General features: G+C 34.7%; 2 protein-coding genes across 3 annotated transcripts in view; one reads left to right on the forward strand and one right to left on the reverse strand.

Moving 5' to 3' along the window:
* The window catches only part of LOC117326278 (HBS1-like protein), a 44,456-nt gene extending 43,722 nt beyond the window's left edge, over nt 1–734 (reverse strand). For both annotated transcript variants that reach the window (XM_033882954.1, XM_033882953.1), the window contains exon 1: nt 625–734. In XM_033882954.1, coding sequence (XP_033738845.1) covers nt 625–667 — 43 coding nt within the window. In that variant the 5' untranslated portion in view covers nt 668–734. The remainder of the gene's footprint in view (nt 1–624) is intronic.
* A 209-nt stretch (nt 735–943) lies between these two features.
* Nucleotides 944–12,443, forward strand: LOC117326281 (inosine triphosphate pyrophosphatase-like). Its single transcript, XM_033882956.1, has 5 exons — nt 944–1,021; nt 5,180–5,334; nt 8,087–8,218; nt 9,256–9,448; nt 11,022–12,443. The coding sequence occupies exons 2-5, from the start codon at nt 5,188–5,190 to the stop codon at nt 11,303–11,305; spliced, it is 756 nt and encodes a 251-aa protein (XP_033738847.1). The 5' UTR covers nt 944–1,021; nt 5,180–5,187; the 3' UTR covers nt 11,306–12,443.
* The last annotated feature ends 69 nt before the right edge of the window (nt 12,444–12,512 follow it).

Genomic DNA, 12,512 nt, shown 5'->3' on the forward strand with positions numbered 1-12,512 from the left:
ATGCTAACTATTACTCCAAAGTTAAACAATATCCGCTATTTGTAGCATTTTCGAGGTTCACCGTTTTGCTACATTACGAGCAATGGGAGGGAATCGTAGCTCTGACGACGACCATCTGTCAGAAATTGTCCGTCCGTCGTCCAGAGCTACGTTATCGCAGCTATGGGACCTCTGGCTTACTAGTCTTACACTCAACTGATGGAGCTAAAGAGATCTTTCTAGCCAAGCAGTATATTGCAACTAGTATTTACCAGGGTTCCGTTTGTAACACATATACTGAACAGTTCGTACATTAGTGCTAACAAACATTGAAGCAGGTGAAGCCGATATGGTAACTAAACGGGGAAAGGGGAGACTGTGCATACGTTTACAACGGACACCGATCAAAATTATCATTATTTTCCCCTTGCCTACATTTAACATTTGAATGTTTTAAACAAAGCTATTTTGGAAAGTATAGTTTTTAACTTTTTTTTTAATTTTGAGCTCTTTTCCTGCAATGACTGTTTTGGCACGCATGTCGAGCATTCGCCGGACAGGGACGGAAAAATAGGGGATCTAGATAAGACAGCACGAAAAGTAATGGTAAAACCAATTTGCATATTTTAGAGATTCAAACTGTACCATCTTCGTAGTTCATAGTCCGGACATTCCTATGCCGGGCCATGATTACACGGTCTTTCAGTACTATCAACGCATTGCATCAACGTAAGACGTAGGCCGCCATATTTACATGTCGTAATGATAAGGTTATTTTCGCACGAATTAGTTTTTCTTCTAGATTATATTCTAAATAAATATTTGAACGTTTTCTTGTATCACTTTAACTTATAGAAGTAGTGTTTAATAGAACTGTGTAGTATTTAAGAGAATGTCAATTTATTCTGTACACAATACGAAACTAAATATATTCGGAACTCCAAAAATCAAACATAACATCCGAAACTATCCGAGTTGGGCGGGAAAGTGAAAGTAGACACATGCTGTCTCTTTAACGACTACTTATCTGTAGGGAGAATAAGTAAGTAATCATTCCATGTGATTTTGGCGAGTTAGACATAAAAAATCACTTAAATTTTATTTATCATACATTTGTAAGCTTAATGCATATGTAATGTATGCAGCTATGATCGCTTCAATGCGTATGTATTACTTCTTGGCAACGACAGGATACACATTTATCAATAATATATTGTTACTATGCACTGATGAACATCATACTACATGTAAGCATATCTAAAGAACATCATACTACATGTAAGCATATCTTAAGACTTTTTCAGTTACATGTTTTATATTCAAATTTTAACTTGTTTGATCGTATGTACATGATGCTCAGCATCCGAACGACCTTAATTTTAAGTATGAATAATATTTTATCAATATTAGGCAGGACGAGGACCAATCATGTACATTGTAGGTGTTTCATGTACATTGTATGCACAATGATGCACATTGTAGATACCAAGGCATATGTGCATATGTTTACATGCAATTTCAAAAGCGCTTGGTTTTGTTTGGTTTATTATCAATGTATTCTATTCAGCCTTGTTCCAAGTGTTAATCTTTTTAATATTCTTTCACATGTGTATCTGTCACTGTCCGAAAATTTAAGGTGTCAAAACGAGGCTTCTTGCCTCCGACAAACTCCTGAGATATTCCGGACGTCACCTGGACGATCCTCGGGACACACAACACAAGAGTACATCTATTTACAAAATACAACATCATTGTTTAATGTCCTATCAACAGCTATGATCATTTAACGATGTGCATGCAATATGCATGTGTGTGGCGAGTGCGTATATATATGTGTTTTTAGGAGGCTGCAGTATGTTTGTGCTAGTCTCCTTTTGAGAGTCTGGAATTATTGCCAATTTATAGTGCTACATGTACACTGTACCTCACTGAAGCATACTGCTGATGAAACCCAGCAGGACACCTAATATGCTGAGTGCTATAAGCAGGAGTAACAGCTACCATTTTTAAAGACTCTGGTATGTCTAGGCTAGGGGACAGAACCCAAAGCCTTCATCACAGGGGCGAATGCGCAGCCAAATACCAAAAGTGAGGCATTGACAAGGGAGACATTAGGAAGATGAAAGTTGTTCAGAAAGAAAGAAAGATAATATCCCAAATTTAGTCGCCTTACGATCATGCAATCTTACGATTACAAAAGTATCTTATCATACATGCCATACTTTCAGGAGACCAATAAGGGATATTGATGATTATTTTAAGGGAGTTTTGCCTAAAATAAGGGAGATTTGTGCGCGACATAAATATCGACATTTTTACTCAATTTTAAAGCAATAAACTAATTTTGAAAGTGATAAAGAATATTTATATTTATTTTGGATATTAATCATATTGTAAATGCAAACAACAAAAAGTTGTATAAGGTAAACAAGAGGCCCAGAGTGTCTGTATCGCTCACCTGGATTTCAGGATATATGAAACAAGAATGATGATTAAGTATATTGTCACTGGTATTGCTATATCAGTATATCATAGGCATTTTATATGGGTATGTGAGGTATGCCAAAAAATGCATTAATTCATAAAATGAAATTGACTTTTGACACAAGCCCTTAGGGATGATACCACAAAAATGTGAGTGATATCCATTGCTTGGTTTCAGAAAAGAAGTTGTTTAAACCAATTGACCCCTTTTGACCTCGCCCTCTGCACCCGGGAGGTCAGTTCCTTCCTTTATAAATTTTGAATCCTTACCCAAAAGAATGCTACCAGTCAAATGAGCTGTTTCAGTGATTTGCCTTTATTTCATGGTGATAGATATTCTAGCGCAAACATTACACTAGCCAGAGCTTCGTGTGAAAGCCGTGTCCAACAGGCGCCATTTTGATTGAGTGATCAGATGGATCACGTGATCGCTAAATTTAGCCAAATCTCGCGAGAAAAACTACTGAATTGTAAACAAATATGCCGTCGGCAAAAATACTGGAGGGAATTACAAAATACGGGAATTTGGGCTCTCCTGCCGGGAGGAAATAAATGACTTGAAAATAAGGGAGATTTTGTCTCACGCCGGGAGGTATGGCATGTATGTCTTATATATGCATATGCAATGAAATTTTATCAGCAGTCTTCATTCGCCAATAAAAGTGCACTGCCATCAGCATCTGATTATAGAATGATATGGTCTATCACAATAGTCCTTGTGTAAGAATGACCTCACAATATTTCATATATTAACATTATAACTTGAACCTTACAACTTTATGACCATCTTTAACAACATTTACATGTACTTAAGGGCACATGAAATTTGTGGATGTTTTGCTGATGATGCCAAGCCCCTTAGAAGTCAAATCATGTTGATGATATTTAGATCAAAGTAAAGAAGATAACTGATTTTTGATGTTAAGAAACCTTCATTCTCAAATATTGTATTTACCACAGTTATTAAATCTCTATAGATTTCTCATATCATCTCTTTATCTCTACATTACTAATATTATCACTATATCTCTAGATTTTTCATTTCAACAAAATTTATTAAACAAGATGTTATAGTATAAAGGGATTTGACAACAGGCTTTGCCTATATCAGTCTTCTCCCACATAAATGACATTTTGATAAAATAATATCTCTAGATTACTAATATTATCTCCATATCTCTAGATTACTTAACTATCTCTATATCTCTAGATTACTAATATTATCTCTATATCTCTAGATTACTAATATTATCTCTATATCTCTAGATTACTAATATTATCTCCATATCTCTAGATTACTAATATTATCTCCATATCTCTAGATTACTAATATTATCTCTATATCTCTAGATTACTAATATTATCTCCATATCTCTAGATTACTAATATTATCTCTATATCTCTAGATTACTAATATTATCTCTATATCTCTAGATTACTAATATTATCTCTATATCTCTAGATTACTAATATTATCTCTATATCTCTAGATTACTTAACTATCTCCGTATCTCTAGATTACTAATATTATCTCCATATCTCTAGGTTACTAATATTATCTCTATATCTCTAGATTACTAATATTATCTCCGTATCTCTAGATTACTAATATTATCTCTATATCTCTAGGTTACAAATATTATCTCTATATCTCTAGATTACTAATAGTATCTCTATATCTCTAGATTACTAATATTATCTCTATATCTCTAGGTTACTAATATTATCTCTATATCTCTAGATTACTTAACTATCTCTATATCTCTAGATTACTTAACTATCTCCGTATCTCTAGATTACTAATATTATCTCTATATCTCTAGATTACTAATATTATCTCCGTATCTCTAGATTACTAATATTATCTCTATATCTCTAGGTTACTAATATTATCTCCATATCTCTAGATTACTTAACTATCTCCGTATCTCTAGATTACTAATATCATCTCCATATCTATAGATTACTAATATTATCTCCATATCTCTAGATTACTCATATCATCTCTATATCTCTAGATTACTAATATTATCTCTATATCTCTAGATTACTAATATTATCTCTATATCTCTAGGTTACTAATATTATCTCCATATCTCTAGATTACTAATATTATCTCTATATCTCTAGGTTACTAATTTTATCTCCGTATCGCTAGATTACTAATATTATCTCTATATCTCTAGATTACTAATATTATCTTTATCTCTAGGTTACTAATATTATCTCCATATCTCTAGATTACTAATATTATCTCTATATCTCTAGGTTACTAATAGTATCTCCATATCTCTAGATTACTTAACTATCTCCGTATCTCTAGATTACTAATATCATCTCCATATCTATAGATTACTAATATTATCTCCATATCTCTAGATTACTCATATCATCTCTATATCTCTCTAGATTACCCAGAATGTTCATTGTGAGAGATTGTGGTGACAATTATGGTATTATAGTTTCTTATGTTTGTCTCCTGTATTAATTACCACATTAATACTTTAGAAATTGTGATAATCATTCATTGAAGCTATCTCCAATCTTTTTTTTAACTGACAATTAACTACAATGTATTACAACTTCACCTTTTTCAGCATTTACAAAAGCTGAATTTTAATTTAATATTTTTTTTTACACTCAGTTTCCAGTTTGATTGTCGTATGTACTTTCGGTACTTTGATTATTACATTTATACTTGGATTCTTTTTTGAAGTTTTCTACATGACTACTACTCTGACAAGGACATCAATCAAACTTCTACCCATTACTGAAGTGCTGGTCAAGTCTGCCTGCTTGAGGACAAGTCCTTCTTCTAGCCACCTGCTCTACAAGAGGAGAAAACCAAATAATAGACATATCCATTTATTTGTAAGTGAAAGATATAAAAAGATCAATGTTTTACACAAAAATGAGCAGGTTATCCAGTTCTTAAATCTCATAGGAGTCCTCCAGTTTCTGTCTCTATATACGGGGGCTGCTGTGGCTGCAGTGGCCGAATTGTTAAGGTGTCCCGACACTTTATCAGTATCCCTCCACCTCTGGGTTGCAAGTTCGAAACCCACGTGGGGCAGTTGCCAGGTACTGACCGTAGGCTGGTGGCTTTCCTCCACCTCCAAAACCTTAAATGACCTTGGCTGTTAATAGGACGTTAAACAAAATAAACAAAACTCTATATCAGTTTTAGTATTTTGATCTTGATAGCTTTACATCTTTTATTTTTGTCTGACAGACTCGCGTTGACTCTGTAAGTCTTAGATGATGCTGTGTTTGTGCCCTTTTCTTTGCCTTCACACCAGCAACCAGTATGCCTTTGGGCTTCTGATACATGGCTGTGATCACCAGTCTGCCATTCTTTAAAACAAACCAGTACTAGCATGCGTGTATGACATATTTTACACGGCGCAATTTACATAGAGTGGAGCAGCGCATTAGAGATTCCCTGTAATCAGTGGGCAGTTTATCAGTTTTAATTACATTAATGAAGAACTACAGTATTGATTTACACATTATAGCATCATTAAGGAGTATTCTATCATTCAATATATTTTTGTAATTTTGTCATAATTTATAAGTTACGAAAACATAGAGGCTTTAAGATCCGATATTGCAACGGTTTTAGATAATTAAGTAGTCTTAATGGTAGATATTGTTATTACATTATTAGGTTATGTCTTCCATGATTGATGGCCCTTTACTGAATAGTGAGTGTACCACAGGCAAAGGTCAAGGCCATTAAGGTCACATATGAGATAATAAAGAAAACTCTTAATTTGATTTCCTTTTAAGACTGACTAATTTTGACATATCAGCGATTCTTCCACCACAAAACAATCATATGACGTCATTACAATGTTTTTCATGAATTCACAATAGTGTCTTAATTATGATATTTCTGTCATGGTTGTATGACATGACAAAACATACCATTTATAGGATAAATATATTTAAGATCTTATCATTATCTCCCCTGAATATTGTTTTAGCTTATTTAGTGTGGGAATTCTCATTGTTCCTAAGTTAACTGATATCAGCTTATGTATTCTTCAAATTGTATTTTGTTACCCTTTGTATGTTTTCTGCCTTTAAACTAGTGGTGTAACGATTCACCGATACATCAATGTATTGGATCACAGAGTGGTGCATCGATGCATCATCTATCCTTGATTTTTATCGCTATACATGAAAATTAGTAATTATCTCCCTTCACTAACGTTAGCTTATGTTTTGTAGTAAACAACATGGCTGACAAGGCCGTCCCGGCGGCCTATATAAAACTGCCTGTTGGAGTTCTTTCAAATCTAAATTCAAGAACGCTTTTTTGGAAACGGATAAAACGTATGTTTTTTGTAAGAAATGTAGACAACGACTCAAATATTTCGGAAATACCACAAAAACAAACATGACTTCTGTACGATGGAATACCAGATATCTGACAGGTTATCAGCTTCTCATATATTGTGATAGGTATCGTATCATGACCCCTGTATCGCGATACAAATCATATCGCTACCCACCTTACTTTATTTTATTATAATTTCACATTGTACAGGACAGAGATTTTGCTAGGTGTATCTAGGGTCTGGTATTGGGACTTGTTCCAAATAGAAAATTTAAAATCATATCAAAACACTGGTGTTATTTTCCAAAATTTCGGTAAAATAGAGTAAAAAATAACGTCCATATTCAAAATTACTTGACAAAATCCCTGGAAATTCTCCAGGATTTATGTACTGTAAATTTACGCGAGGGTGAAATTTACGGTAACTACGCAGATCGCTTTTGATCGTGAATTTTCCCCCACCTGTATTATTTTGATATTCTACCATGTTTGCTATGTAACTCCAGTTTTGATTGGTTTAAAACCATGTATTATTTTCCAATAACCCACGCTCGTGCCAATAATACACGGTAGTGAGTCACGGCTGTTACAATTTTATGTATCTAATATTCACACATTTTATAAAAGGTTACTATAGCCGAGTGGGCTAATGAGTTAGTCTTTCAATAAATTTTTATCACGATGCGAGTTCGAATCCTACGGAGGGCCCCCCTTTTTTTTTTTTTTTTTTTTTATCCTTTTTTTTTCAAAATCAATGCCATATGATAGATGCTCTTGATCGTAGTACTGTATTGCCTGTATATTTCATCAACAAATAATGCAATACTCCAGAAATAAATTACAAGGTTTTCTCGGGGTTTCTTTGCTTTTTTTCTATTAGAAAGAGGTCGATCTCAGAACTAAACAGTACATGGTAGAATAGAAATAATCAACTTTGACTCGTGTATTGTTGCAGGATATAAAACTCGGACTCGGATATTTTGCAATTTTAATTAATAACTCAGGCCTGCGGCCTTCGTTATTAATTTAATTGCAAAATACCCTTGTCCTCGTTGTATATCCTGCAACAATACACGAATCATCGTTAATTAATACGAGTATACTCTAACTACGACGAAGGTGGGTCGATTGCGAAAATTACCCCTACGCGTATAGTTTACGTAACGAAATGGCGAAATTAACCACCGACGAAAATAACCACATTTACAGTAGGTGCCCCTTCGTCCTTTATCCCGTTCTGTTGGTATATTATCACCATAACAAACTTTAATTTTGTTGTAGACAGTTACTTTATCCGACAGCCAATCCCCCAGAATGAATATGGATGCAAAGCCACAAATCATCTTGGTAACTGGAAACCAGAAAAAGCTCGAGGAATTCAACGAAATTTTGGGAAAAGATTTTAAATATAAGGTAAGAACAATTGTTTGTACCAAAATAGACGACAGGTAGACTAGTAGTGCATAACGTTTAGACTACAGGTATACTAGTAGTGTACTACATTTAGACTACAGGTAGACTTGTAGTGTACTATATTTAGACTACAGGTAGACTAGTAGTGCATAATGTTTAGACTACAGGTAGACTAGTAGTGTACTACATTTAGACTACAGGTAGACTAGTAGTGTACTACATTTAGACTACAGGTAACTATTAGTGTACTATATTTAGACTACATATAGACTAGTAGTGTTCTACATTTAGACCACAGGTCGACTAGTAGTGTACTATATTTAGACTACAGGTCGACTAGAAGTGTACTACAATAAGACTACAGGTATACTAGTAGTGTACTACATTTAGACTACAGGTAGACTAGTAGTGTACTATATTTAGACTACAGGTAGACTAGTAGTACACTACATTTAGACTACAGGTCGACTAGTAGTGTACTATATTTAGACTACAGGTCGACTAGTAGTGTACTACATTTAGACTACAGGTCGACTAGTAGTGTACTATATTTAGACTACAGGTAGACTAGAAGTTTACTATATTTAGACTACAGGTAGACTAGAAGTTTACTATATTTAGACTACAGGTAGACTAGTAGTTTACTATATTTAGACTACAGGTAGACTAGTAGTGTACTACATTTAGACTACAGGTAGACTATATAGTAGTGTTCTACATTTAGACTACAGGTAGACTATCTAGTAATGCACTATATTTAGACTACAGGTAGACTAGTAGTGTTCTACATTCAGACTACAGGTAGACTAGTAGTGTACTATATTTAGAATACAGGTAGACTGGCTAAAAGTGCACTAGAGGCAATCAGTTGTATAAAAACCATGTAGTTGCAGCTCTTTGCTTTAATTTCTGCTAGTTGACAATTAGGAGTGATAAATAATATGACTGGATGGGGTTCATACTTCACTGTCTAAGAGTGGCATTTTGTTGTGAAATATAATAATAATAATAAACGAAGTTTTCTCCCTTGTTATCAGGTCACCAGTAAGGATATAGATCTGCCGGAGTATCAAGGAGATCCGGAGGAGGTAGCACGGTCCAAGTGTCGTCTGGCAGCCGAGCATGTCCAAGGTCCTGTGCTGATTGAGGACACAAGTCTATGCTTTAACGCCCTAGGGGGCATGCCTGGCCCCTACATCAAGTGGTTCCTGAAAAGTGTAGGACCAGAAGGTCTGTAATATATTTTTTAGAGATTAGAGACGGAACGGTTTAGAAAAAGTAACATTGTCAGTACACGACGTTAGAGAACAGTTCAGAGACAAAATGGTTTAGAAAAAGTCACATTGTCAGTTCATGGCCTTAGAGAACACTTCAAAGACAGAATGGTTTAGAAAAAGTCGCATTGTCAGTGCACGACCTTAGAGAACAGTTCGGAGACAGGATGGTTTAGAACATGTCACATTGTTTGAACACGACCTTTATAAAGAGGCTCATATGCGATGTCATGTACGACGAATCTTTTTATATAAGGAATCATGACAGATGGCTTTTTTACAAGGCTTTTTGTTCCCAAGTGGTCTCTCTATACAGATTTTGGTTCTACTAATGACCTTTATAGACAGGTTTTGTTCTACAATTGACCTTTATAGACAGGTTTTGTTCTGCAATTGACCTTTATGGACAGGTTTTTGTTCTTATTGTTTTAATTTGCCTTCATCATTGAAAAAATCTTGAATCCTAGACTGTGGCATTTAAACGTCTTTGAGGATTAGATTAAATGCTTCCTATACATGTAATGTTATTACACATAGGCATGAATATTGAAAGATTGACTCCTGGTTTAAATCTTGGTCCCAAAATTTAAATGTGACAACTGAATGGTTAATTGCCTTTTGTGTCTCCAATGGATAGACCTGAAAGAATGAGTGAATCAAGAACAAAAATTGGTTAAGCATTAGGCATTGATGAAAAAAGTCCATTACAAAATTATTACAAGTAATAACAACAAATTTGTAAAGTGTTTAATCGATACATTCCCACTGCACAGTACCTATATGTTACTACTAACTCCAATATATGATATATTTCTGTGTTGACATTGGAATTTAGGCTGCTGCGTAGTAATACATATATCAGAGTTCAAGAGGTCATTTTGTGCATTTTGGAAACGCTGACACTTGCCACTGGATATGCTAGAACACCAAATGTATGTTATACCCCAATGTATGTCAAAATTATGATAACTAATGCTTTAAATAAATAATTATGGTCTTTGAAAAGACCTTGAATGTGGGATGATCAGATCTGTATCTTGGTAAGGGACAAGCATTTCTCACATACTTTACAGGGTTATCCGGCGGTTGCTAGGGAAAAGATAAATCGATCTTACACAGAGGAGTAAAGACAGCTGGCATGCGCTATATGTCACTGCTCACAATAATGTAACGTCATCATTTTACGTGAGTAACCAAGTCGTAAATTATGACGTCATAAATTTTGAAGCACATTCCAAGGAGCATTGAAGATGGCGCAATGAAAAACTTTCATATAAACTTACGTTTGGTTGCAAGTATGTGAGAAAAATAATCATTCATGGGTCTGTCCCGTGAACAAGGATATCTCAACCCGAGTGTAAGAGTTTGGCTGGCCAGCACTCCGCAAGCCTTGTGCTGACTGACCAAACTCTTACACTCGGGTTGATATATCCTTGTCCACGGAACAGACCCATGACAGATTCTATTATTCTCAAAATCAGTACAGTAATTGATGGTCCTAATATCGTACCTTGTATTTTGGTTTGTAGGTTTATACAAGATGCTAGCAGGATTTGAAGACAAGACGGCCTGCGCTATGTGTACATTTGCCTACAGTGATGGAAAAAAGGACTCCGAGATTAAACTGTTTGTTGGCAAAACTGAAGGGTCAATCGTTGACCCGCGAGGTCCACGGGACTTCGGATGGGACCCATGTTTCCAGCCTACTGGTTTCAAAGAGACATATGCCGAGATGCCCAAATCTACCAAGAATACTATATCTCATAGATATCGAGCTGTAGACAAATTCAGATCTCACTTCATGGGAAAATGATGACATGTATACACAAGTGATTCATTTTTGAAAAATTTTATGTCCGATTTAAAAGTGTTAATCTTGGTCATTCCGTCATAATTTTGTTTCCACTCATTTATTCACAGACACCGACTGATATTGAGTTGTAATTTGGTATGTAGTTGTATAAAATGCAGGTCAAGTGCTGATTTGGTTATGGTCAGTTTTTTGGGGTTTTTTTCCCTTCTTCTTTTTGTTTGCATTTTACTTCAAGAGTTTTAATTAAAATTTTCACAAAAAATGGTATTACCTAAATTTGAGAGCCTTGGCTAACACCAGTAGGAATTTTTTTTCAATCAAGGGAAAAAAGTACATGTATACCAAAATTAAAATTTCTTGTTTACGATACATTGTTCCAGTCCTACCTTATTTTGTGTCAGTCTGTACTTGTTTTAAAAAGTTATGTGTACACATCCAAACTTTTCATTGAAAACCGAAGCATTCTTGCCACTCTGACACATCTTAGTTTAATCAATTGATATGGTATTCTCAACAATAACCTCATTGCTAGAGACCCACGGTTGATTGCACTATGCTACACTTATCACCTACGTGGGTTTCAGACGAAGCAATAACCTTAGCAACAGCTTTATGCTGTACTTGCAGAATTCGTCACTAAATAAAATGTCATCTCATTAACATATTGCTAAAGATCATTAAAGTGTTGAGTGCCGACACTTGACATGTTACTTTATAAAGTTTATTAAAATCAGTGACCTTGACCCAATTTTAGGTCACAAAGGTCAAATATGTTATTTTATTATGTTATTTTATGGTTTACTGGGACGAAGTTTTATCCAGTTTGGACAGTTAAATGACCTTGATCCGTTTTCTTGAATCACAGGGGTCAAATGTGTTAAAGTTTAGAAAAGTTCTTTAATATGACAATTTAAATATTCTGGAGAAACAAGTGTCTTCGTTGTAGCCTACCTGCTAGTGTAAAGGCTACTATGAATTTGTCTGAATTAAGGACATCAGAGGACTAGATTCGGGTCAGTCCCCAAAATGGAACACTTTTCATATGCCCAATGCAAAATTTTTATTTTGAAGTACAGTTAAATGTAAATGTTTTTCATGGAAATACACTTGTAAGCAATCGAATAAAGTTGTGTGCCTACATCCTTTCTGTTGTCAATTACCTGTAAGTCTATTTGAAAAAAAAACTGAAAAAAAAAAATATTACCAT

Source organism: Pecten maximus, chromosome 4 (genome assembly GCF_902652985.1).
Source record: "Pecten maximus chromosome 4, xPecMax1.1, whole genome shotgun sequence".
NCBI classification, from domain to species: Eukaryota; Metazoa; Mollusca; class Bivalvia; order Pectinida; family Pectinidae; genus Pecten; species Pecten maximus.